General features: G+C 53.7%; 1 protein-coding gene across 1 annotated transcript; it reads left to right on the forward strand.

The window, feature by feature from the left end:
• Positions 1-4,524: 4,524 nt before the first annotated feature.
• Positions 4,525-7,180, forward strand: FAM212B (family with sequence similarity 212 member B). The gene is made up of 2 exons (XM_014948458.1): positions 4,525-4,638; positions 5,270-7,180. Exon 2 carries the CDS (start codon positions 5,276-5,278, stop codon positions 6,242-6,244), a length of 969 nt encoding a protein of 322 aa, XP_014803944.1. The 5' UTR covers positions 4,525-4,638; positions 5,270-5,275; the 3' UTR covers positions 6,245-7,180.
• Positions 7,181-22,046: the final 14,866 nt, after the last annotated feature.

The raw sequence follows: 22,046 nt of genomic DNA on the forward strand, positions 1-22,046 counted from the left end.
GAGCTGGACATCTGTCTTCCTCCTCAGCACCACAAACATGCTCAGAGCTCTGCTCTCTGATTCCCGCTGCTGGGCTGAAAGCCGGGGTGCGTTGGCTGGGTTTTCCTTTCCTCCCCTCAGCATCCCAAAGCTGCTGCCGTCCCAGGCAGGCCAGATGCTTGGAGGGGCTGGGAATCACAGAATCTTCTAGGCTGGAAGGGACCTTAAAGATCATCTTGTCCAACCGTCAACCGAACTGACAAAAATAGACACCCACACAACAAACAAGGAGCATCATCACTAAACCAGACCTCCCAGCACTACATCAACCCGGCTTTTGAACACCTCCAGGGATGGGGCCTCAACCACCTCCCTGGGCAGCCCAGTCCAAGGGCTGAGAACCCTTTCAGTGAAAAAATTTTTCCTAATCTCCAGCCTGAACCTCCCCTGGCCCAACTTGAGGCCATTTCCTCTCGTCCTGTCGCCTGTGACTTGGGAGAAGAGACCGACCCCCACCTCTCTACACCCTCCTTTCAGGGAGTTGTAGAGAGCAATAAGGTCTCCCCTCAGCCTCCTCTTCTCCAGGCTGAATAACCCCAGTTCCCTCAGCCTCTCCTCATAAGACTTATTCTCCAGACCCCTCCCCATCTTTGTTGCCCTTCTCTGGACCCGCTCCAGCACCTCAATGTCTTTTTTATGGTAGGGGGCCCAAAACTGGACACAGTACTCAAGATGAGGCCTCACCAGTGCCGAGTACAGGGGGACCATCACCTCTCGGGCCCTACTCCCCACACTGTTCCTGATACAGGCCAGGATGCTGGTGGCCTTCTTGGCCACCTGGGCACACTGCTGGCTCCTGTTCAGCCGACAGGCGACCAACCCCCCCACAGCCCACAGCCGGGGCTCCAGGGCACGGATGGGAACTGGGTTCTGAGAACTCAGCACGTGTAGATGCTAATTGCAAAACATCGGTTCCCAGAGCGGGTTAAAAAAGCTACTTATTTACCTGGGAAGTGAGAAGGGAGATCTCCCGTATTTGTAGTCTCAGGAATTTGGGTTTGAGGCTGATAAAATGCCAGTAACCGCCAGAGGATGGGATGTTCCTCGGGGCAGGTTGTGCTCCTGCTGCGTTAATCAGTGGCTGGAGATCATTGATCTATAAACTGTGCAAACCAATTGTGGTTGTAGGTCTGGGAATAAGTATTTTGAGGAAATCATTAAAAAGGCATGGCTTACAGAGCGACTGATACCTTTGCTTCTCAGAATGGTAAATTTCCAGTGTAAAAAACCCCTATATTTGAACTCTGCAGTTTTGCAAGATGCTGTTTGTTTGGGTTTTTTTTTTCTCCCCTGATGCTGAATATTCCTTGATGATCATCAGGGCTTGGAAAGCTTTTGAATTTCGCACCTCAGTTTCCAGTGTTTGGGGTGGCTGTAGTTGAAGCAAGCTTTGCTTCTTAGAAGGATTTAGTTGGACCTGTCCTGCTCGTGCCGTGGCAGGAGGAGAGATGTGGGGGTGACACCTCTCTGCTGGGGGGGAGGCACCCGACATGGCACCCCGTGTCCCAGCCCCCCAGGTGGAACACACACGTCTCGACTCTGCCCAGCCCTGCACGGACTCGCCTGGCTGTAAAAAGCATCTGTGTTGGCTTGTGCAGAATTACACTAAAACTTTCTTCGTGCCAGTTTTTAGGGACTGCAAAAGTTTCAGGAATAATAGCGAGATGCACTTGGAGGCATCTGATTTTTAGCTCTCATGTAAATTTGAGCATCTGCAAGTTGTCATAGTTCTAATTTGGCTTTTCTGGGAAGCAAAGGTGCCAAACACCCGCTTGTATTGAAGCACAAAGTGTCCCAAATCAGACACCCGGAGCCCCTTGAAGTGCACCTTGGGCAGAGACCGGTGGGTAGGGGAAGGGAGGATGCTGATGAGTGAGGTCTGTGCTCGACATGAAGTTCTGCAGCAAATGCTGTTTCCCTGGCTCTGCTCTGCAGCACGGGGCTGATTCCACGTCAGGTTTGGGATTTACAGCGCTCAAACACGCACGTTTCAGAGCATCCAATGGCCCGTGGTGCCCAGCTTACATAATGTCGCAGCAAATGCTGTTCCCCTGGCTCTGCTCTGCAGCACGGCCGAGCACAGGGCTGATTCGATGTCAGGTTTGGGATTTACAGCACTCAAACACGCACGTTTCAGAGCATCCGATGGCCCGTGGTGCCCAGCTTACATAATGTCACTTGTGCAACCCCAGTGACACGGTCAGGGTCTCTCTCCGTGCCACATTCAGGCTCTCTGGGGTTTTGTATCACGTTCACGCTCTGTTTGGAATTGTACCTGAGTTTGTCACAAATTCCAGTTCCTTCTAGGTGGAGTGTGTGGCCAGGGGACAGCGAGGCTACGAGGGGCGTCCCTTCAGCCCAGAGATCCCATCACCTCGCAGTCAGAGCATCTCTTTGACTCCTACCCAATCTGCTGGATTATTCCCAGAGCCTCTTTTCCTCCTCCAGCAGCTCAGATTGTTCAATCTTGAACCCGTGCCAGGGTGGTGGTCTCTCTTCTGGGGGAGATCGTTCCTTTTCTGGAGAGTCTCGGAGAAACCAGTCTGAGCTTGGGCGAACTGGGAGCTTCTTGGCAAAGAGCAGGGTTACACACTGGGGAAGAAACTTTTTTTTTTTTTTTTTCCTCTTAATTACCACAGGGTAATTACTAGTGGATGAAATCCAAGCCCCTGCGGACTGTTCGGTCACCAGGCAGTGACTTCACTTTGGGCTGGGTTTTGCTCCTCCTTCAGTTCTGTAGAAGACTGAAGAGATACCGTGAGGAGCAGAAGATAAAGCAGAGGGGGTTGGTTGCTTTGGGTTTTTAAGTTGCACAACCCAAGGTTTTAGTGATGTTTTAAGCAGAGTTAAAAGCCTCAGGATCTTTAAAACTCTCTTGTGGATGGTGGGATTCACATATACAGAGGGACACCAAGGCTGAGCACAGAGGGCAGGATTTGTCCCCACCCTGAGGCAGGTTGGTGAGACCAGGCAGAGGAGTCACGTCCCCAAAATGCCCGTTTCCAGGGGCTGTCTCAGCCCAGCCCTTGGTGCCAACAGTGCTGGGGACCAGGAGAAGCATCCAAACCTCAAGTCATTGATGGGACAGTGTCCATCTCCACTGCTTCTCCAGTGGCTCAGGTTCCCCAGGCTGGTGCTGGCCCCAAATTTTGCAGAACAAGCTCGTTTGTTGAGGAGGAAAAGTGCTGGAGCCTGAGCTTTTGGGGCTTGGGTCTTGTTGGGGGGAGACGGGATCTTCCTGTGAGAAACGACCACGCTGACGATAAACGCTGCCCATGAAATGTTGATGCTTAGTAGAGCCTGGCTGGGGGAGGCACGCCTTGTAACGATACCCCCCATCACGGGGGAGTTAATTGAATCAATGAGGTGAAGAACGGAGCCGCCCAGCAGATGCCCCGGGCTCCATCAGCCCCGTGGATCCCACAGGACCCTCCTCACTGGCCGTGCCGTGATCACACGCTGCGCCGGCCGGGGGATTTGGTGGGAAGTGGCCAATGAGGGGCCAGGCTGGCTCCAAATCCAGCTTTTTCAAAGCCCCAGATAAAACAGACTTCCATTAATAAGGCGAGAAAGGTTAGGACGAGAAGCATTACAGCAAATCTGGAGAGGTAAGGTGATAGTTTCGTCTGAGGCTGGTAGAGCATATGGCCCCGGCTTTTGCACGGGAAACCCAAGAGCTGGGCTCGTCTGTAAGTGGGGCATTATTTGCATGTCTGCAGGAGGAGAGGGTTATTTGCTGATGTTAAAAAATTAGATAGCTGGGGGCACTTGATAGTGTAATCAGGAAGCTAAACAGATTTTCTGCGTCTTCGTAGCTTGTGTGCTGATTCCGGGTGATAAATAGGTTTTTCTTGGGAGTGAAGCTCTGAAAAAAAATCGCGGTGACTTGGTGGCTGGTTTTGGGTTCTGGGTTTTTGAAATGGAGATCCGTGGTCAGGAGCTGTCGAGCTTTCCATTACAGAGCTGGATTGTTACAGAGGATCCAGTTTTTTGATGACTGCTCTTTCTCACTGCTCAGATCCACGTGCAGAAATGGAAATAGAGCAAGTAATTGAACTGGTTTAGTTAAACTGGAGAGGTAAGAGAGTAAAGGTTGATAATGTAAAGCTGAACATCAGATGCCTCTGTCCTTTTTCACCCCAAAAGCTCGCGATCTGCTGCTGGACAAAAATTGCGACGAGCCTTTTAAACTGTTTATGACAGCGTAGGCTGAAGCTTTTCCTAGACAGGGGTAATCTCTTCTGCAAACCACCTTGCATCGATGTGACATGTCTTCACCTCCAGCCCTGCAGTCCCCTGCTGCTCGTCCCTTCTCCTTCCCAGGCCCCGCTCCCTCTCCCTGCTCAAAAAAAAAAAAAGAAAAAGTGGCAGCTGTTGGAAAGTATCACCCATTTGTTTTATGGTGTGGCTTTGGGAATATGAGCCAGAGCCTACGAGAGAGAGAAAGCAACAGAGCGAAAGAGAAGAGGGGGAGTTTAGCAGCTCTGGAAAATAACTTGCTTATTTTAAGCCTCGTATAGAAAGTTAAATCTTTATAGCAAGGTTTGGGGATAAAGCACAACGGCTACTAATGGTCCTGGCCTGGATTGCTAGTTTAATGTAAGTAATTTCAGAGTTTGTTGGCTGTTTAATCCAAAATTTGAAGTGCATTGAAATGTCTGATTGTCCTCTAGTGAGAGGCGCCTGTAACGAGGGTATTAAGATCTGATTATTTATAGTAACGATGTGATTCTTATTGGGGTTTATTTTTCATTTACCGTAGCACGTTAGGTAAAGAAACAAGGATTTCCATGGAAGACACTTCTGTTCATTATTCTGACTCCTGATTTCAGAGAGTTACAGGGCACAAAAGACACAAAAGCAGAAGAATATGCTGAAACGGGCGGCAGCCAAAGCCATTCATAGTTCTGCGCCTTGGGCTTCTGCCAAGCAATTAATGGCAACTCAAACTATTTATTTTTGTTGTCAGGTGAAAAAAAATCCACTCCTTGTCAGCTTCTTTTATTCCTAGAGGGAAACTCCTAGGAAAAAAAAAAATCTAGGAAATGCCTAATTGCTGTTCCACGAAATGGATGTGTTGCAGGTCGGGTGCATCTAAGATGCGGTCGGTAGGAAGAGGTGATGTTTGAGGGAGCTGCTCGGCCCAGCTCTCCTGCCTTTGGGTGACAGTTTTTCTGCTCCTTCCTGGGGGGGACTCACTGACTCCATGTCTGCTTCCTTCCCTCGGCAGCTCTCCATGAAGGAGGTGGGCGACGGGCTGCACGAGCAGATGAACTGCATGATGGGGGCCCTGCAGGAGCTGAAACTGCTCCAGGTCCAGACGGCTTTGGAGCAGTTGGACATCTCGGGGAGCCGAGGCACCGTGGCTGGCGCCGAGCACCACCAGTGCTGCCGAAACAGCCAGGATGTGCCTCAGGCCCGGTGGGAGGTGGCGGTGGAGGAGCACGGCCCCACGTCCATCCTGTGTGCCGTGCCACGGCCGGGGGGTTTGGCCCATCCCGCTGGGCTCCCGGAGGATGGCCACCTTGGAGACGCCCCCTCCTCCTTCAGGAGCCTCTGTGGTGAGGATGTTTGTCACCCAAAAGGACATTCCTCGGTGTCGAGCAGAGCAGAGCGTGTCCACCCACGGACATTTGAGCCCAGTAGCCAGGGCACAGCTGGGGGGTGGCCAGCGTGCCGGGAGTGCCCAGGATGTGACGATGGCCACGACTGGACATCCTCCCTGATGTCCCAGAGCAGGAATCGGCAGCCCCTGGTCTTGGGGGATAACATCTTCGCAGACTTGGTTGGGAACTGGTTGGATCTGCCAGAGCTGGATAAGAAAGGGGAGAAGAGCGAGGAGTCTCTGTCCATGAGCAGGTCCCAGGAGCTCTGCAGGAAGTTCTCCCTCACAGCCAACATCTTCAAGAAGTTCCTGAGGAGCGTCCGGCCAGACCGAGACAGGCTTCTCAAGGAGAAACCTTGCTGGCTTCCTCCTGAAGATAAACAGCCCGAAATTTCTAAGAGACCCAAAAAAATGAGCAAACTCAAGGGGACATTTTACTTCCCACTTCACGGGAACATCCAGAACCATCACAGCAAAGCGGAGAGGTGCCCAAAGGCAGAGAGCAATAGTGAAAAGCCCAAAATGGGCATCAAGAAAGTCCACGATACCATAGACTACACCCAGACTGGGTTTGACATCAATACAGCTGTTTGGGTCTGAGTTTGTCGGTGTTCCCTGCTCTGCCAAGCACTTGTTTGGGGCTGGGGAGGAGCTGGAGGCCATACACGTCTTTTCAGGAGACCCCTGAGCTCTCGACATGGACCGAGACAAAAGAGAAGTCCTCTGCAAAGCGTCCAGTCTCCTGCAAGCAGCATTTTCCAGAGAACTATAGCTTCGGGGCAGTCGGAGCAGCAGCTGATGCAGCCCCGTGTGGGGAGACTTTGGGGGGGGACCCATATTTGCAAAACTAATCAGAATCTTCAGCAGCTTTAAGGTGAGTGGTCCTGGATGACCAGCTTCTGGAGCCTGGCTTCCGATAGCCACTTCAGGCCCATTCCATCATCTCCAGTTAAAACAGCTGCGGCACAAAATTCACTGTGTGCATGTGTGTGTGAGAGTGTGAAAATATATATATAGTTTTTTAAAAGAAAAAAAATCTATTCCTGCTTGTGTGCACTTAAAACTGGGTTATAGACCAGGCGGTTCAAGCGTTGTCCCTGAAGCACTTGTTATTTAAGTTGAAAGAACAAAGTTTGAATTTATAAGAGTTGAGCAGTTGCTGAGTGGGGGTGTCAAACCCCAGCTTTGTTGTGTTCCAGCTGTGGGGTTTCCTCCTTAAATTGTGTCTCCGTTGCTCTCCCAGCATCTCCTTCCCCTGCCAGTTAAACCAGTAGGACACAAGGCTCCTTTTCGTGGAAGTTTGTGACCCCAGAGCCCTCGGTGGCTTTTGCTCCTCTCCTCATGCCCTTCTCCCCACCGGCCTCGCCAGAGACCGTGTTGCAAGAGTTTATTGTTGAGGTTGCACCAAGATACAAAGTTGCCACAGACGTTTATTGTTGTTGTTTCCTATTGCTCTTTGTGTACAAACTCCTCTGGACAGAACCAAGTTCTTCAGTGTCCGGCTCTCCAAGAGTTACCAATAAAGTGGTGTCAGTCTCCAGTGTCCTGTGGGGCCATCTCCATCCTGGGGCCACCCTCGGTCCCACTTGTCTCCTGCCCAGATCCTTCTGGGGTTTCACGATCACGAGACCCTGGCTGAGCCAGCAGGAAGGCTCTGCTGGTGGGGTGGGAGCCGGGAGCAGAGACGGGTTGTGTCAGCCTGTTCCCAGCTGGGACTGGGGAGGTTGGGGAGCAGCCAGGAGGGTTTCCATCCAAGGAGAGGTCATAAATCACAGCGGGGAGACAAGCTGCAGCCAGAGCTCCCTGCCAGGGTCCCAGTGCTGCTCTGGAGGAACATCCTGCTGCAGCCCATGCACATCCCTGAGAGCCTTCACTTCAACATCCCTCTTCCTCCTCCCCCAGCACAGGGAAAGGCAGAGGGAGAAGTGTTTGGGGGGGAATTGCTGCTGAGAGTGAGCCGTGGAGTCCCCGGCTCATGGAGGGGGACAGGACCACAGGGGTCCTGCTGTGCTCTCCCTGAATTTCACTGAATTTTTAGAGTTGGAAGGGACCATAGAGATCATCTAGTCCAACTCCCCTGCTGAAGCAGGACCACCCAGAGCTTGTCAGAGCATGTTACTCAGGAGCATCCAGGTGGGTCTTGAAAATCTCCAAGGAAGGGGACTCCACACCCTCCCTGGGCAGCCTGTTCCAGGGCTCTGCCACCCTCACCATGAAAAAGTTCTTCCTCATATTCAAGTGGACTCTCCATGGGCCCTCTCCTCACTGTCCACAGGAGTAAGTCGTGACCAAGGTGAGTGCCCAGGAGCTCTGAGACCCACCGTGAGGACAGCCCAGAGCTGGGGGGTTGCTCTGTGCCCCCCAGTCCCACCAGCTGCAGAGGCTCCGAGAGCTCAGCAGGGCTGTGTTACAAAAACCTGTTCCCCTCACTCCCAGTTTAGGAAGGGCTTGTGTGCCAGCAGGAGTATTATTTTTTTTAAACATGCAATTCTATTCCTGTTGTAACGTCCCAAGGCAGAGAGGCCAGTGCAGCAGAGGCACAGAGGGAGATTATTTTTTTTTTCCCCTTGCAAATTAAATATAGGCACAAGACAAGCCCCGTTTCTGCCCATACAAGGAGAGGAGCGGGTCAGCATCTGACAGCCAAGCACTCAGTGGGGCTGTGTTGCAAAAACCTGTTCCCCTCACTCCCAGTTTAGAAAGGGCTCATGTGCCAGCAGGAGTATTATTATTTTTTTTAACATGCAATTCTATTCCTGTTGTAACATCCCAAGGCAGAGAGGCCAGTGCAGCAGAGGGAAGGGCTTGTGTGCCAGCAGGAGTATTATTTTTTTTAAACATGCAATTCTATTCCTGTTGTAACGTCCCAAGGCAGAGAGGCCAGTGCAGCAGAGGCACAGAGGGAGATTATTTTTTTTTTCCCCTTGCAAATTAAATATAGGCACAAGACAAGCCCCGTTTCTGCCCATACAAGGAGAGGAGCGGGTCAGCATCTGACAGCCACGCTCAGCACTTTTTCAGGACCCTGAGTTGCAAGCAGGCTTTTGTTTTTCCTCCTCACAGGCTTTAGGTCCAATTGTTTTCCCCCCTTCTTGATTTCTCTGAATGCTGAAAGGCTGCTTCTGAAGAGTTTTGTTTTCCTCCTCTTTTATCAGCAGTTCATCCTGTTTGTTACAAATACGGCTCCCACCAACCTTTCCACAGGGTGAGCAAAGGGGAGAAGGAGTTTTCTATGAGCAGTAGCACTTTCTATAAGAGAACAACAGCTCCAAACCTGATGGCACTGCCCTGTGACACCCCAACCCCAGGAGCACATCCCAGCCATACCTGCCTGGCACCGAAGGCTGAGCCCCACGGAGAGAGGAGAGAGGAGCACCACGCTGGCTGGGGAGAGGTTCTAGGGAACTGAGCTCTCCCACCAGGGGCTTTTTAATCTTGTATTGAGGATTGCCCTCAGCTGTGATGAGCGTGGTGGGCAGCAGGCAAGGGGCCAGGCTGAGCTTGGTGGGACAGGGCCACAGCAATGCTTGGGCTGAGAGATGAAGGGGACGTTTCTGCAGGTGGTTCCCTCACCAAGGCCATGAATTATCCAGGAAACAGGATGTGTTTGTGCAGAACACGGGGAGATCTGGAGCCTAAAATGCGTGTTGGGAAGCGAGTCCATGGGAAAAGTGGTTCTCGGGGACCTGCCACCCCCTGGCAGCCCCCTCCTCCAGCCCCCGCAGAGGCTGCACAACCCAAACCCAAACCCAAACTGGGCTGTATAACCCAAACCCTCTTTCCCAGCACCCCTGGGCTCCTGCCGGCATGGATCCCCCACCCCAGTGGCCGTCGCGGTGCCGCTCCCCCCATCGATGGGGTCTTATGAAATGGGAAGTTTCTCTTGAGAAAAACCTCTTCTGGCGGTTCCCTCACCAAGGCCATGAATTATCCAGGAAACAGGATGTGTTTGTGCAGAACACGGGGAGATCTGGAGCCTAAAATGCGTGTTGGGAAGCGAGTCCATGGGAAAAGTGGTTCTCGGGGACCTGCCACCCCCTGGCAGCCCCCTCCTCCAGCCCCCGCAGAGGCTGCACAACCCAAACCCAAACCCAAACTGGGCTGTATAACCCAAACCCTCTTTCCCAGCACCCCTGGGCTCCTGCCGGCATGGATCCCCCACCCCAGTGGCCGTCGCGGTGCCGCTCCCCCCATCGATGGGGTCTTATGAAATGGGAAGTTTCTCTTGAGAAAAACCTCTTCTGGCCCCACACGTCAACCCTGCCCACGCTGGGGAGCTGCTCAGGGATCAGCTGCTGAACCGCCCCACACGTCCACCCTGCCCACGCTGGGGAGCTGCTCAGGGATCAGCTGCCGAACCCGGCCCTTTCTGTGCCTGCTGGGAGGAAGCACTATTGTTTCTGGATTCACGTGGAAAGGGCAGTTCTTGGCCCCAGCTGCCGCCCACGTGTTCCTTTCCCACCCAAAATAACCTCTCTGGTCGCAGCCACAGCTCTGCAGAGCCCTTCCCTGCTCCCACCCACACCCCCAGGAGGGGGGTCACAGCCCCCCGGGGTCCTGGCACCCCCTGGCACCCCCTGGCACCCCCCGCTCCTCCCAGCACTTCTGCTGGCAAGTGCCAGCGAGGCCAGCGTTGGGATTTGGGGACCACAAAGGAAAGACACTGGCCCGAGGACAGAGGTGGTGGCATTTGCTTAATTTCATCTTTTTCCAAAGGAACAGGTTCCTCCCACTTTGCACAGAGACCTGACCGAGTGCCCAGCGTGGTGTCTGGGGTGTGTGTGTTCTCTCTGCCTCTTACATGTTTCTTCAAAGAATGTTTCGCATCAAAATAGGATTTTCCAGGGTGTTTGCACTGACAGACTCCGTGTGACCCAGGCTTCAAACAGCCACTAGGAAATTGCAAGCAAATGTAGCCAGATCTCAAAAGTTCTTAAGAGAAAAAAAAAAAAAAAAAAAAAAAAAAAAAAAAAAAAAAAAAAAAAAAAAAAAAAAAAAAAAAATTAATAAATATCCTTTAATAGGCATTCAAATAATAAAGAATATCAGCCAGGCCAGACATCCTACCTAATTTAGTCTCCAGAGCAGGATCTGCTAATAGATCAGGGTAGGATTTGTGAATTACCATTTCGCTTCTCCAGGGACTTTTCCTGAGATTATAATGGCTTTTTCTCCTCTTTTTTTTTTTTCATGAAACTGCCATGAAATAGTTCCCCATTATTAAGTATGAAACCTACCTAATTAGCACAATGACAGTCTTTAATGAGGCCCTGGCTGTGTTCTGCATCGTTGATAGGAATGGCTAATGCCAAACACAGGACAGTAATTACAGAAACACGCTCCCCCATGAACTCTCTCCGTGGAAGGCAGCAAAGGGAGACGAAGCCGGGGCATCCAGATTTATTAGAAATCTCTGTTCCTGGGGTGTGTTAATCCTGGCTGGGATCAAACGCGGTGGAGTTAATTTGACGCCGATCACATGCAAACACTGGGGATTGATAACCCGGCACGAGGGGAGCAGCTCTTCCCAGAGCACCTGAAAATCCCATCCCTTCCTTTCCCTTCCCTTCCCTTCCCTTCCCTTCCCTTCCCTTCCCTTCCCTTCCCTGGCTCCCCCAGCCAGATGGTCTCCAGAAGGCTCTCCAATGGGCCTGTAATTAAAAAAGCCTTTATTTTCAAAACCATTTCACAGCTTATTCTTCTGACAATGGGATGGGGCTTCTTGAGCTAACGCTGGCCAAGAGGGAAGGGAAATACAGGCTGGCTGCTGCCTGGGTGTTTTCCTTCCCCTGACACAGGGTGTATTTACTATTTACCCACTGCAGCTGAGGAGCCCCCATCCCCTGCAAATCTCCACCACCGAAGCCTCCTCAGAGCTGACGCTCGTCTTCCCTAACGATACTCAGCTCTGTCCCCGTTAACCATCCGTGCTGATGTGCCTAACGAACCTGAAAGCCTTTCTGAATGCAGACTGAGCAAATTTAACAATTTCCCCTCAATTCCCCCTCGTACTGAGTCCGGCAGGAAAGAAGCCAATTGCCACATCCTTGCTGAACTAAGGCCCGTTTTATTCAGAGCCCAGCAGCGCTTTATTCCCCCCAGCTCGTTTCCAATCACCTTCATCCTATTATTAATCAGCGGCAGAATCACTTCTGCTTCTTTAAGCAGCGTTTCTAAAGAGAGGGCCACGCTCCTTTAGCCATAGCCCAAGAAGTTACAGAATATTAGTTATAGAAGTTATAGAATATCTGGAGTTGGAAGGGACCCATAAGGATCATCGAGTCCAACTCCCTGCTCCTCGCAGGACCACCTAAACCCAAACCACAGCGTCCCTGTCTCTGCAGAAAGAGGAGAAAGAGGCTGCATTTTCTTTCTCTTTCCTGTCAATCAAGTTCATTTGTACCCACGTGGCATTTCTCATCAAGCAGTCGTACCCCCTTCCAGCTGGCAGGCAGTCCCCTACATTGGTTTTAAAGCACAAATAAGCCCCAGGTCTCTGCAGCACGGTGTCTCTGCCCCACAGCCCCCCCAGCTCAGCCCCAGCCCCGTCGGGGACCATCCCCTCAGCCCCACACCCGGGGGTCAGCCCTGACCTGCTCCAGCACCTTCTCGTCTGTCCCGTTTCAGGAGCGTTTCCTGCGATATCGGTATCGAGCAAAGCCTTGGGCTGGCTCAGATTTCTTGGCTTTCGCTGAACAGGAAAGCGAAAAGGGGGAAAATCAATATCCCGGGAAGAAGAGACGCCCGATCCCGTGTCGCTCTTCACCTTGGGCTGGCTGGAGGTGAATTCGGGAGGCACTTCCCAACATGCCATAGATGCACCATTAACTCCCTCCCCGCCGGCAGGACACGGCTCCAGGATGCGGAGGGGAGGCAGAGGGGTCCCTGCCCACCCTCACCCCATCCTTTCACCAAAGCCCACCCTGGGCCCCCCACTGGGGCAGGATGTGGATTGTGAGTGGAGGGAGAGCAGCTTTGGGCTGATTGTGGTCACTACTGTCACCTCCTCCTGTGGCTGGTGTGGGGTCCCCACAGGCGGAGGAGCCACCCTGGCCGGGGCAGAGCCAGCGCTCGTGGCACAGAGGGGGTTCACACTGGCATCACCACCCAGCTCTGGTGCGGGTCCCGGGGGACTCAGGGGGGGAGGAGGGGGTCCCACTGCTCAGGCAGCCATGGGGGGGGATCTTCTCCCTCGTTAACAGACCAAGCTGGCAATTCCGGCCGGACCTTCTCAGCACTCGCGACGTCGGGCTGGAGTTAGCAATGTGACATTTGGAACCTGGAGATAACGAACGTGACATTCTGTCAGGTTTAATTAGTCCCTTTGCTGTGCGGTGACAGCCGCCGCGGAGGCAGAGCCGGGCTGGAGGGAGGAGGGAGGGCTGTCACCTCCCGGGGCCCCGAAACCGGGGGGAGCTGTGGGAGGGGACACTGGGACTCAGAGAAGCCGTTGCCCAAGGAGGTGGTTGCTTTATTCTTAAATGCTTTTGCTGCCAGCAACCTGCCTTTGCCTGCTTGGGACAATTAAAGGGTCATTCCAGACCCCTCACGTCGTATTTTCTGTGCTCTGTCACAATCTTCTGGGGCTGGACAAGCCCCTCAGAGGAGGGACGGGGTGTCTCCAGGGAGGAGGATCATTGCGGAACCTCTTTCACCCCTGCTCCAGACGGGTGGTTGCAGCACCACGTCCCTCCTGACGGGCAGCCTGAAATGGGGTCCCTGCTCACTTGGTGCCCTGGTCGACTCGTTGGTGGGACATGGCAGGGTGGGACATGGCAGGGTGGGACATGGCAAGGTGGAACATGGCAGGGTGGGACATGGCAAGGTGGGACATGGCAAGGTGGGACATGGCAAGGTGGGACATGACAGGGTGGGACATGACAAGGTGGGACATGGCAGGGTGGGACATGGCAGGGTGGGACATGGCAAGGTGGGACATGGCAAGGAACGAGCTCCCCGAGCGTGTCCATGAGCCCAGAGACTCCACCAACCGCCCCCAGCCCCAGAGCTCTCCTGCAGCCAGTGCAGGAAAAGTGTCCGGGGGGGGGGGTCTGGTCTCTCCATCACCCCTGTGAGGGCAAAAGGAGCAGCTTGGATCCTGGAGCCACCACTGCCCATGTCCCTGCCATTCCCAGCGTGTTCCCTTCCCCAGGGATCACACAACCCCAAGGATGCTGCGGGCGCTGGGTCCCCTTTTTGGGGTCACTCAGCTGCAGCTCTCCCGGGCCACCGGCTCAGACTGTCCCCCTCCCTCCTCTGTTGGTGCTGTTCCAGCCCAAATACTGGGAGTTTGCACCCAAAGGCTGCCAGCCAGGCGTTTATGCAGGCAGCTGCCTGATCTGCATGAGCTCCTGCTCATTGTGGGGAAAGGAGCCGGGGTGGGTTTTGTTCTGAGTTTCCTGCGCCCTGAGCTGAGCTCTGCTGCTCCAAAGGAGCCATCGGGTCCTCTGGATTTCAAAGAATTCAAGAGGGGATCTTTCTAGTTACTGCTCAGCCGGGTTTCAAACCACCCCTGAGGTTGGCAGTGCCCTCAGCGGGAGCAGCTGAGCTTTTCACAGGGTGTCTCTGGGATTTGCCTCTTTAAAGTGTCTCCTCCCAGGAACAGAAACAAAAACTCTTCTTGCAGCTCCAGAGTCCTGGGAAATTGGCCGGAGATAAGGTGCTGTCGTGGTTTTGACCGAATTGACCAACCAGAACCAGATGGCCCCTTTTCCCCCCCTAAGGAAAAGAGAGGAGAGGAAGAGGGGGGATAAAAAGAACCTATGAGTTGTCAGGAGAAGTGGAGCAAAAGTCCTCCTTCGGCAGAGGTTTTATGGCACCTCTGAATCACTCCACGATGGACAAGATAAGACGCTCTTACCCTGTCTGTAAAACAGCAAAATGGGGGGTGTTTTTTTGCAAAACACCCTGGGGGGAGGGGGGATTCCTCCTCCCTCCTTTCCCTCTGCTCTGGCCGCTCCAGGTGGGCAATGGGGATGGCACCAGCATCCCACCCCGGGCAGGAGACACCTCACACCACGTGTGGAGGGCTGGCAGAGGCTCATGCCCTTTGTGGGTGCGTTTAAATCTCTTCTGGAACAACCTGTCACTCCTGCAGCACGTCAAAGGTACGTCTCCTCCTGTCCCCACCGGAGGGGATTACGTTCCCAGCGAGGGTTCAGGGTTTTTTTGCCATAATATGATTTAATGTGACAAGTCTAATTAGATGTGACACATCTTTACAACAATTCACTACCTTGGAAAAATCACAAACAAGCTTAAAATAAAACAGAAAGCAGGGACTCCCAGCTCTCCCTCCATCGCAGCTGGAAAAAATAAGCACCAAGTTAAGGACTTTTTTGGTGCTTCCTTTGGGAAACAGCAAAGTCATGAACACGATACTATAAATTAATTATTTAGATCCCAGCCCTGCAATGAGAGCCATCTGGCCAGATGCCTTTACCCTTCCTAGAGCCCCCTCGGAGTTAATAGCACTCCATGTGGAAAAAGCCATCCACGTGTAGCTCTTAATGGACTGAGGCTTCGGCCCCTGCCCCGAAACGGGCAGAAATAGAACAGAAATGACTCCTAGCACTTGGGATCCTGAGCCATTTAGTTTCCTCTGGAATGAAGACAACATGTGAAACCCACAGTGCTTTGTAACTGCAGAGATTTATAGACTGAGCCCTTTGGTCCCTGCTGCTTGACCCAGCCCGGCTCCTGCTGCCCCTTCCCAGCCCCACATCCCAGTTTGTGCAGTGGGAAAACGCCCGGATGGGGAGATTTCCTCCACGCCGTGTACCTGCGGCTGCACCTTGTCTGCAGGGCTCAGACAATTCATTATGCACATCAAGATTAATTCTCATTTTCCCCCCGGGGGCCCTCCGTTTACACTCCAGGCGCCGGAGCGCGGCACCGCACGGGACACGGGGTCATTTGCCCTGGTCTTAAATTAAAGTGGAGGGTCGGTGCCATTGGCGCTGATTTTTCAGTTCATGGGCTTCGAGTTGCAGCTTTGCCCGTGTCCTCCACGGAACAGGGATGGAGGCGGAGGGGAAAGCAAATCCTGTGTCTGGAAGAAGCCCTGCAGGGAGCCAGCAGAGGCTTGGGAGATCCTGGAATAACCCCGGCGTTGGGGAGAGCGGAGCGTGCGGAGCAGCACGGCCAGGGACACTCCGAGGAGCCTTCCCCGGGGAAGAGAGAAGGGGGAAAGAGTTAAAAGCTGTCTCCAGGCAGGAGAACAAAAACGCTATTGCTCTCATCGCGCTCGCTACGCTCATCTAATTATGTTATTTAACAGGATACCCTCTCATTGATTTTAATTACTCACATAATTTGGGAAGTAATTCACAGTACATCCCTGCAGGGTGCATGAGTCTGAGTTGGAACAATGTGCCGGAGTCTTCCTCGCGACATGAAAGGAGAAGATGGAGAGGACGAGGAGCCCCAGCCCCAGCCAGCGGGGAGGGGACGTGACCGCGGCGGCTCCTTCCCTTGGGGACACTTTTGGCAGGGGATGGGCTGGTTTCTCCAGTGAGGCTGGGGTCACCCTGCGACACAGTGTTATCACAAGGGGATTGAGGCAGGTCCGTTTCTGGACCCCCACCTGCGTGGCCCCCAGCCCCATTGGGGTTTCCAGCACTCCCCATCCCGTGGTGGGGGGTGATGCCACAGCCCTGGCCCCCAGCTGCCACCCGAATGCCATTCAAGAAGCTCCTGGTCCCCCGCTGTCCCCGTCCCCCCTCGTTGAGCAGCTGCGGATTAATTGGCCCTTTGATATGGGTGGGTTCCTGCCAGGGACGATGGCTCGTGTCTCGCTGGCGGGGGGAGACACTCATCCCTCCCAGCACACCCAGACAGCTCTCCCTCCCAACACCCCCACAGCAAAGAGCCTCTCTCCATCCCCCAGGGCAGTTAATCAAACAGTCCCCATCGCTTTTGACCATTAAAAACGCTTTTAACTGCAGCCCTCCTGCAATTTTAATACATTTTTTCTAAACACGGTTGCAGAGGGTTTAGCGGGATCGGGCTGTGCATCCCCCAGCACACACTTGTTTGGTTTCTTCACCAGCTTTTGTAAGTTCCCGACTTAATTAGGATGCGAACAATCCCAGAGGAATGTTTAATTAATATTATAGAGCAACAATGGGATGATTAAGCAAGTCTGGGCAGCTGCTATTTATACACAGGGCATGTGGCACTTGTTGGGGGTGAGCGTGTCAAGGAAAAAATCATTCCACGGCCCTCTCTCTGCAATTTTATTGCTTGTTTTAATTGTCTGGCTCGGTCCTTTTCTCCTCTTTGTGTTCGCTCAGGCAGAGCAAGAGAAACGGAGATTTAGCTCAGAGTCTCTTGTTCAGGATAATTACAGAGTGAAAGCTTTCAGCCGAGGAGGCTCTCGCCCCCCCCTGCTCCTCTTCCCAGCCACGGGCTCTCCAGAAACAACCCACCAGAAGCTTCCGGCAACGAACGCCCTAAAACTGGTCCAGGAATAGCATCGGGGAGGCCCCTTCGAGCAGAAAAATACCCCAGAGGACAGAGGGAGGCTTCCAGGCTGAGAGAGGCAGAGGGGCTTTGCCAGGAGCAGCAGTGGCCGCTCGGCTCCCCCCGGGGCAGGGGATGGGGTGGGAGGGGGCTGCAGCATCAGGGTGTCCAGGGGAGGCACCAGCACCCCCTCCCACCCCCCTGGAATGAAATCTACTCCTCAAAGGGTTAAGGGATGCTCCCGTTGCACGGTAGCTTCATGGAATTAGCTTTTAGGGCATTTAGAAAAGAGCAAATTTGCTATTTTGCCTCTTTGCCTCTCAGAAGCCTGCCATGCAACCTGAAGTAATTGTATTTGCCTTGGGTTGAACTCTTTTTGCAGCTTCTAAAAATAAACACTTGATTTCTTCTACTTCCCGTAGAGCCGTCTCTACTGAGAGCAGCCACCAGCCACATCGATAAAATATTAAAGAAGGAAGTGGGAAATCCAAGAGAAGATCCTGTTGGGAGTGCCCAGCTCCCAGAATTCACATTTTCCAGGGGCAGACACCTGATTTCCAGAGTCCTGGGCCCCAGCTCCAGGGGGATGTTTGGGCACCTCGTGCCTCCCTCGCTGATGCCCAGCCCAGGCTGCTCCATCCCGGGAGCCCCAGGAGGGTGGTGGGGACCAGCCCTGAACCCAGTGTGGGCTGCAGAGGGGCTTGGGGGGCCGGGCACCCCAGCACAGCCCCCAGGGAAATCCCTCCCTGGCCTTTCCCCCTGGAAAATCCACTCCTGGCACCTCCAGGAGCTCGGTCCCAGCGCTGGCAGGCGGCGGAGGAGACACCGAGGAGCCTTTTCCCTCCTTCCCAAGGGCAGTGGCTTTGCCTCCAGCTGCTCTGACTCATCCTGACGTGCCTTATTCACCACCTCACACTTATTCAATTATTACTTCAGTCCTGGCCCCGCTCTGGGAAGCTTATCTCACACCGAATCCTTCTCGGTCAAACCCTAAACACCGATTGTTTCAGAAGGAGAGGGCCAAAAGCTGCCTGTCGGCTGCCAACCAGGCTCTGCATCGTGGGTTGAATAAAGGGGAACACCCTGAGCTCAGGAGTGCAGCAAATCCAGGTCCTGCTCCAGCAAAAACTGGTGTGAAATCTGCCCTGGGACAACCCCGTGGTGACACTGTCACGTAGTGATTTTTAACACAGCAGCCCTGCAGCCTGGTCAGGTGGAAGGAGCCTGAGAAGCCCCAGAGTGAGCTGGGGGGTGCCCTGGGGGGTGACGGGCACCCGGCTCAGGTGGAAGGAGCCTGAGAAGCCCTAGAGTGACCTGGGGGGTGCCCTGGGGGGTGACGGGCACCTTCATCCTCCCCGTGCATCAGGGCCCTGAATGGATTTCCATCTCAGAACCAAATTGATACAATTAGATCAGAAAAAACTTCACTCCAAGGCCAGGAAAACGCGTGTTATTGTGTGCTCAGTGACAGCTGGGGACAGACTGATGGGACAAATGAACATTTCCTGGTGCTATGATCCTGCAGAAAAATGGATGCTTTCTCGTGTCTCCATTGAAAATCATGTTTGTTTCCAGTGGGATTTCAGAAAACACGAGGCTTCTGTTCGCCCTTTGGGTTTCTTGCCAGAATTCTGGTGCTTCACTAGATGGTATTGAGTGGGTTGCCCAAGGTGCACGTTGCAGAGAGAAACCCGAGGGTGCGTAAGCGCCGGTTTCACCACATCCTGGCAGCCCAGAGAGCCAACCCTGTCCTGGGCTGCATCAGGAGAAGTGTGGCCAGCAGGTCTCGGGAGGTGATTCTGCCCCTCTGCTCTGCACTCATGAGACCCCACCTGGAGTCCTGTGTCCAGCTTTGGAGTCCTCAACACAGAAAGGACATGGACCAGCTGGAACAGGTCCAGCGGAGGGCCACGAAGATGATCAGAGGGATGGAGCACCTCTGCTATGGAGACAGGCTGAGGGAGCTGGGGTTGTTCAGCCTGGAGAAGAGAAGGCTCCGGGGAGACCTTATAGCGGCCTTTCAATATCTGAAGGGTGCCTATAGAAGAGCTGGGGAGGGACTCTTTGCCAGGAGGTGTAGTGATAGGACAAGGGGAAATGGTTTTAAACTGGAAGAAAAAAGATTCAGATTAGATCTCAGGAAGAAATTTTTTACTCTGAGGGTGGTGAGACACTGGAACAGGTTGCCCAGGGAAGTTGTGGATGCCCCATCCCTGGAGGGGTTCAAGGCCAGGCTGGATGGGGCCTTGAGCAACCTGGTCTGGTGGGAGGTGTCCCTGCCCAGGGCAGGGGGGTTGGAACTCGATGATCTTTGAGGTCCCTTCCAACCCAAACCATTCTGTGATTCTATGATTCTATGAGATGCTCCAGCTCAGTCTCTGCTCTACCACCTGGGGCTGGTCCTGGTGCAGGTTCAGCTGCCTCTTCCTCAAATCCCAGGCTCTGCCCTTTGCTCCATCATCACGCTGGGCCTTTCCCCTTCCCGCAGACTGACTGGGACCGGTGTGTGAGGCAGCCAGAGCCGGGTCTCCCTCATTTCCAACATCATTTATCACACAGGTTATCCCGCGGGGGCACCTCTGCAGTCATATTTAATAACATAAACTGCTTCGAATCAAATGAGTTCTCCTGTGAATTGAAGCCACACTGACGCAGCAGCTTGACACTGCTTATTTCCCCAGCTAAATGAAAAAGGGGGGTAGGAGGCTGGGTGTCTGCAGCCCTCAAAATGTTCTATCCACCCACTGGCCACGGGGAAGGTCTAACGCAGCCAAAGGCAGTTTGTCTGGTGATTTGTACAAATGGGGGAGCAAAGGGCAGCAGAGCTGCAACACGGCTTGCTTCCCCTCAGCTCCACCATAACCCACTCAAAACTTGATTTCGATTTAAAACACTTTCAGAGGAAAAAAAATAAAAGGCAAAAATCCCTGTTAACTTGGACGTTGCGGAGGAGCTGGGCTAGAGGAGGCTGTTGGTCTCTGTGGGGTCGCTCTGAAGGACACCCAGAGGTTTCTCCAGTTTCTTGGCTGCAGAACTCCATGGGAATGAATCCCAGGAGCCCCCGGCAGCGTCCTGTGAGCGAAGGTGGTCCCTGGGCACAGCACAAGGTGGTCCTCACCCCCAGGCTGCCTCAGCCAGCTCCATAATGCCCCAGTGTCTCAGCCCGTGGAGCCGCGCTCGGATCCATCAATCTGTCCTTTGTTGCTGGACCCGGGGCCGTGGTGGGGCAGAGCAGATGCTGCTGTTGCTGCTGCCGCCCAGCCCGCGGGCACGGGAGCGCTGCCAGCACCCGGAGCATCCTCCTGCCACCACACAACGGGCTCCTTATTCACCCCCCGGGGCCACCGTGACCTGCCAGCAAGGGGGGGGTGGCTTTTGACCTTAAACACTGGTACCACCCGAAGAAAATGCCACGGATGCTTGAACTCGGGGTTCTGCCGGGGGCTGGGAGAGCAGCTACGGAGGAGATGGGATCGTTGGAGAGATTCCTCAGTCCCAAAAGGGCTGGTGCAATTGGGATTTGGCCAAGAGCTGGCACGGCCAGGGCAGCAGGACGGGCACAGAATCACAGAATCACAGAATCTTCTAGGTTCGAAGGGACCTTAAAGATCATCTGGTCCACCCATCAACCTAACTGACAAAAATAGACACCCACACAACAAACAAGGAGCATCATCACTAAACCATACCTCCCAGCACTGCATCAACCCGTCTTTTGAACACCTCCAGGGATGGGGCCTCAACCACCTCCCTGGGCAGCCCAGTCCAATGCCTGATAACCCTTTCAGGGAAAAAATTTTTCCTAATATCCAGCCTGAACCTCCCCTGGCGCAACTTGAGGCCATTTCCTCTTGTCCTGTCGCCTGTGACTTGAGAAAAGAGACCGACCCCCACCTCTCTACACCCTCCTTTCAGGGAGTTGTAGAGAGCAAACCTCAACTCCAGCTCCGTCACCGACTTGTCCAAAATCTCTGACAAATGGTTTAATCTCCCACTGCTGCTCCCACCGAAGCGCATCCCGTTGGGGATGAGGGACAGAGGGTCCAGGACACTGTAACGAGGGGTGTCACTCACTCCGGCCTCTGCTTCTGCTGGCAGGCACCAGGAATGAGCTGAGTTTACTTGTGTGCAAGTTCTCTGCAAAGTGAGGGAGAAAAGGCTTGTTTCAGTCCCAGGGTAACACAAAAGCTGTTTCCCAACACCGGGATTAGCGAGTAACTGAGCTAAAGCCCAGAGCCCGGCCTCGGCCAGGAGCAGCCACGTTAGCACAGCACTGTGCCAGGGCTACTACGAGCTTGCAGCATGGCTAATTAGCCCTGGCATAGCCTCTAATTAGGCTGTTTCTAGAGCTGGCTTGGGGCTCTGCATCGAGCTGCCCCAGGCTGGGAGCTCAGAGCCCTCGGCATCATTGGCCAAACCTGCCCGTCCCCGGCTCCGTTACCATCTGATGGGAAAACGGGATTTAAAATAACCTTTAGGTAACACAGAAAATAGATGGATGCAGATGGAGGAGTTCAAGAACAGTGTACAAGAGTACAAGTACAGCCCCCGTGCATCACCCCGTGCATCACAGCTCACCAGCACAAGCAGGAGCTGAGGGACTCCGGGGCTTCACCGAAATTTTAAACGTGCTCCTTTCCTTTGTTCCTTTGCTTGACCGGATGCTGGTCAAAAGCAGAACCCTGTGGTCACTTCTGGGTGGCTTTTGTGTCACCCTTTCCTTAGGACACCCTTCGATAAACTCATTTTTAACCCCAGGAAACATTAAACACCTTCAGGAGACGCTCTGCTGGGACACAAACCCAGGTGGGACCGGGGGCTGTTGTGCTGAAATCCATCAGAGGAGAAAGCCCCCCCGTGCCCCGGGAGCAGAGCCGGTGGTCCCGCAGCCGGGAAGGAAGGGGGGGTCCCGCAAACCCCTTGAACCCCGCTGTGACCC

Source organism: Calidris pugnax, unplaced genomic scaffold (genome assembly GCF_001431845.1).
Source record: "Calidris pugnax isolate Ruff unplaced genomic scaffold, ASM143184v1 scaffold91, whole genome shotgun sequence".
NCBI classification, from domain to species: Eukaryota; Metazoa; Chordata; class Aves; order Charadriiformes; family Scolopacidae; genus Calidris; species Calidris pugnax.

What these genes read in the sequence shown, in the direction of transcription:
- FAM212B (XM_014948458.1), top strand. Translation starts at nt 5,276, where the DNA reads ATGAAGGAGGTGGGCGACGGGCTGCACGAGCAGATGAACTGCATGATG.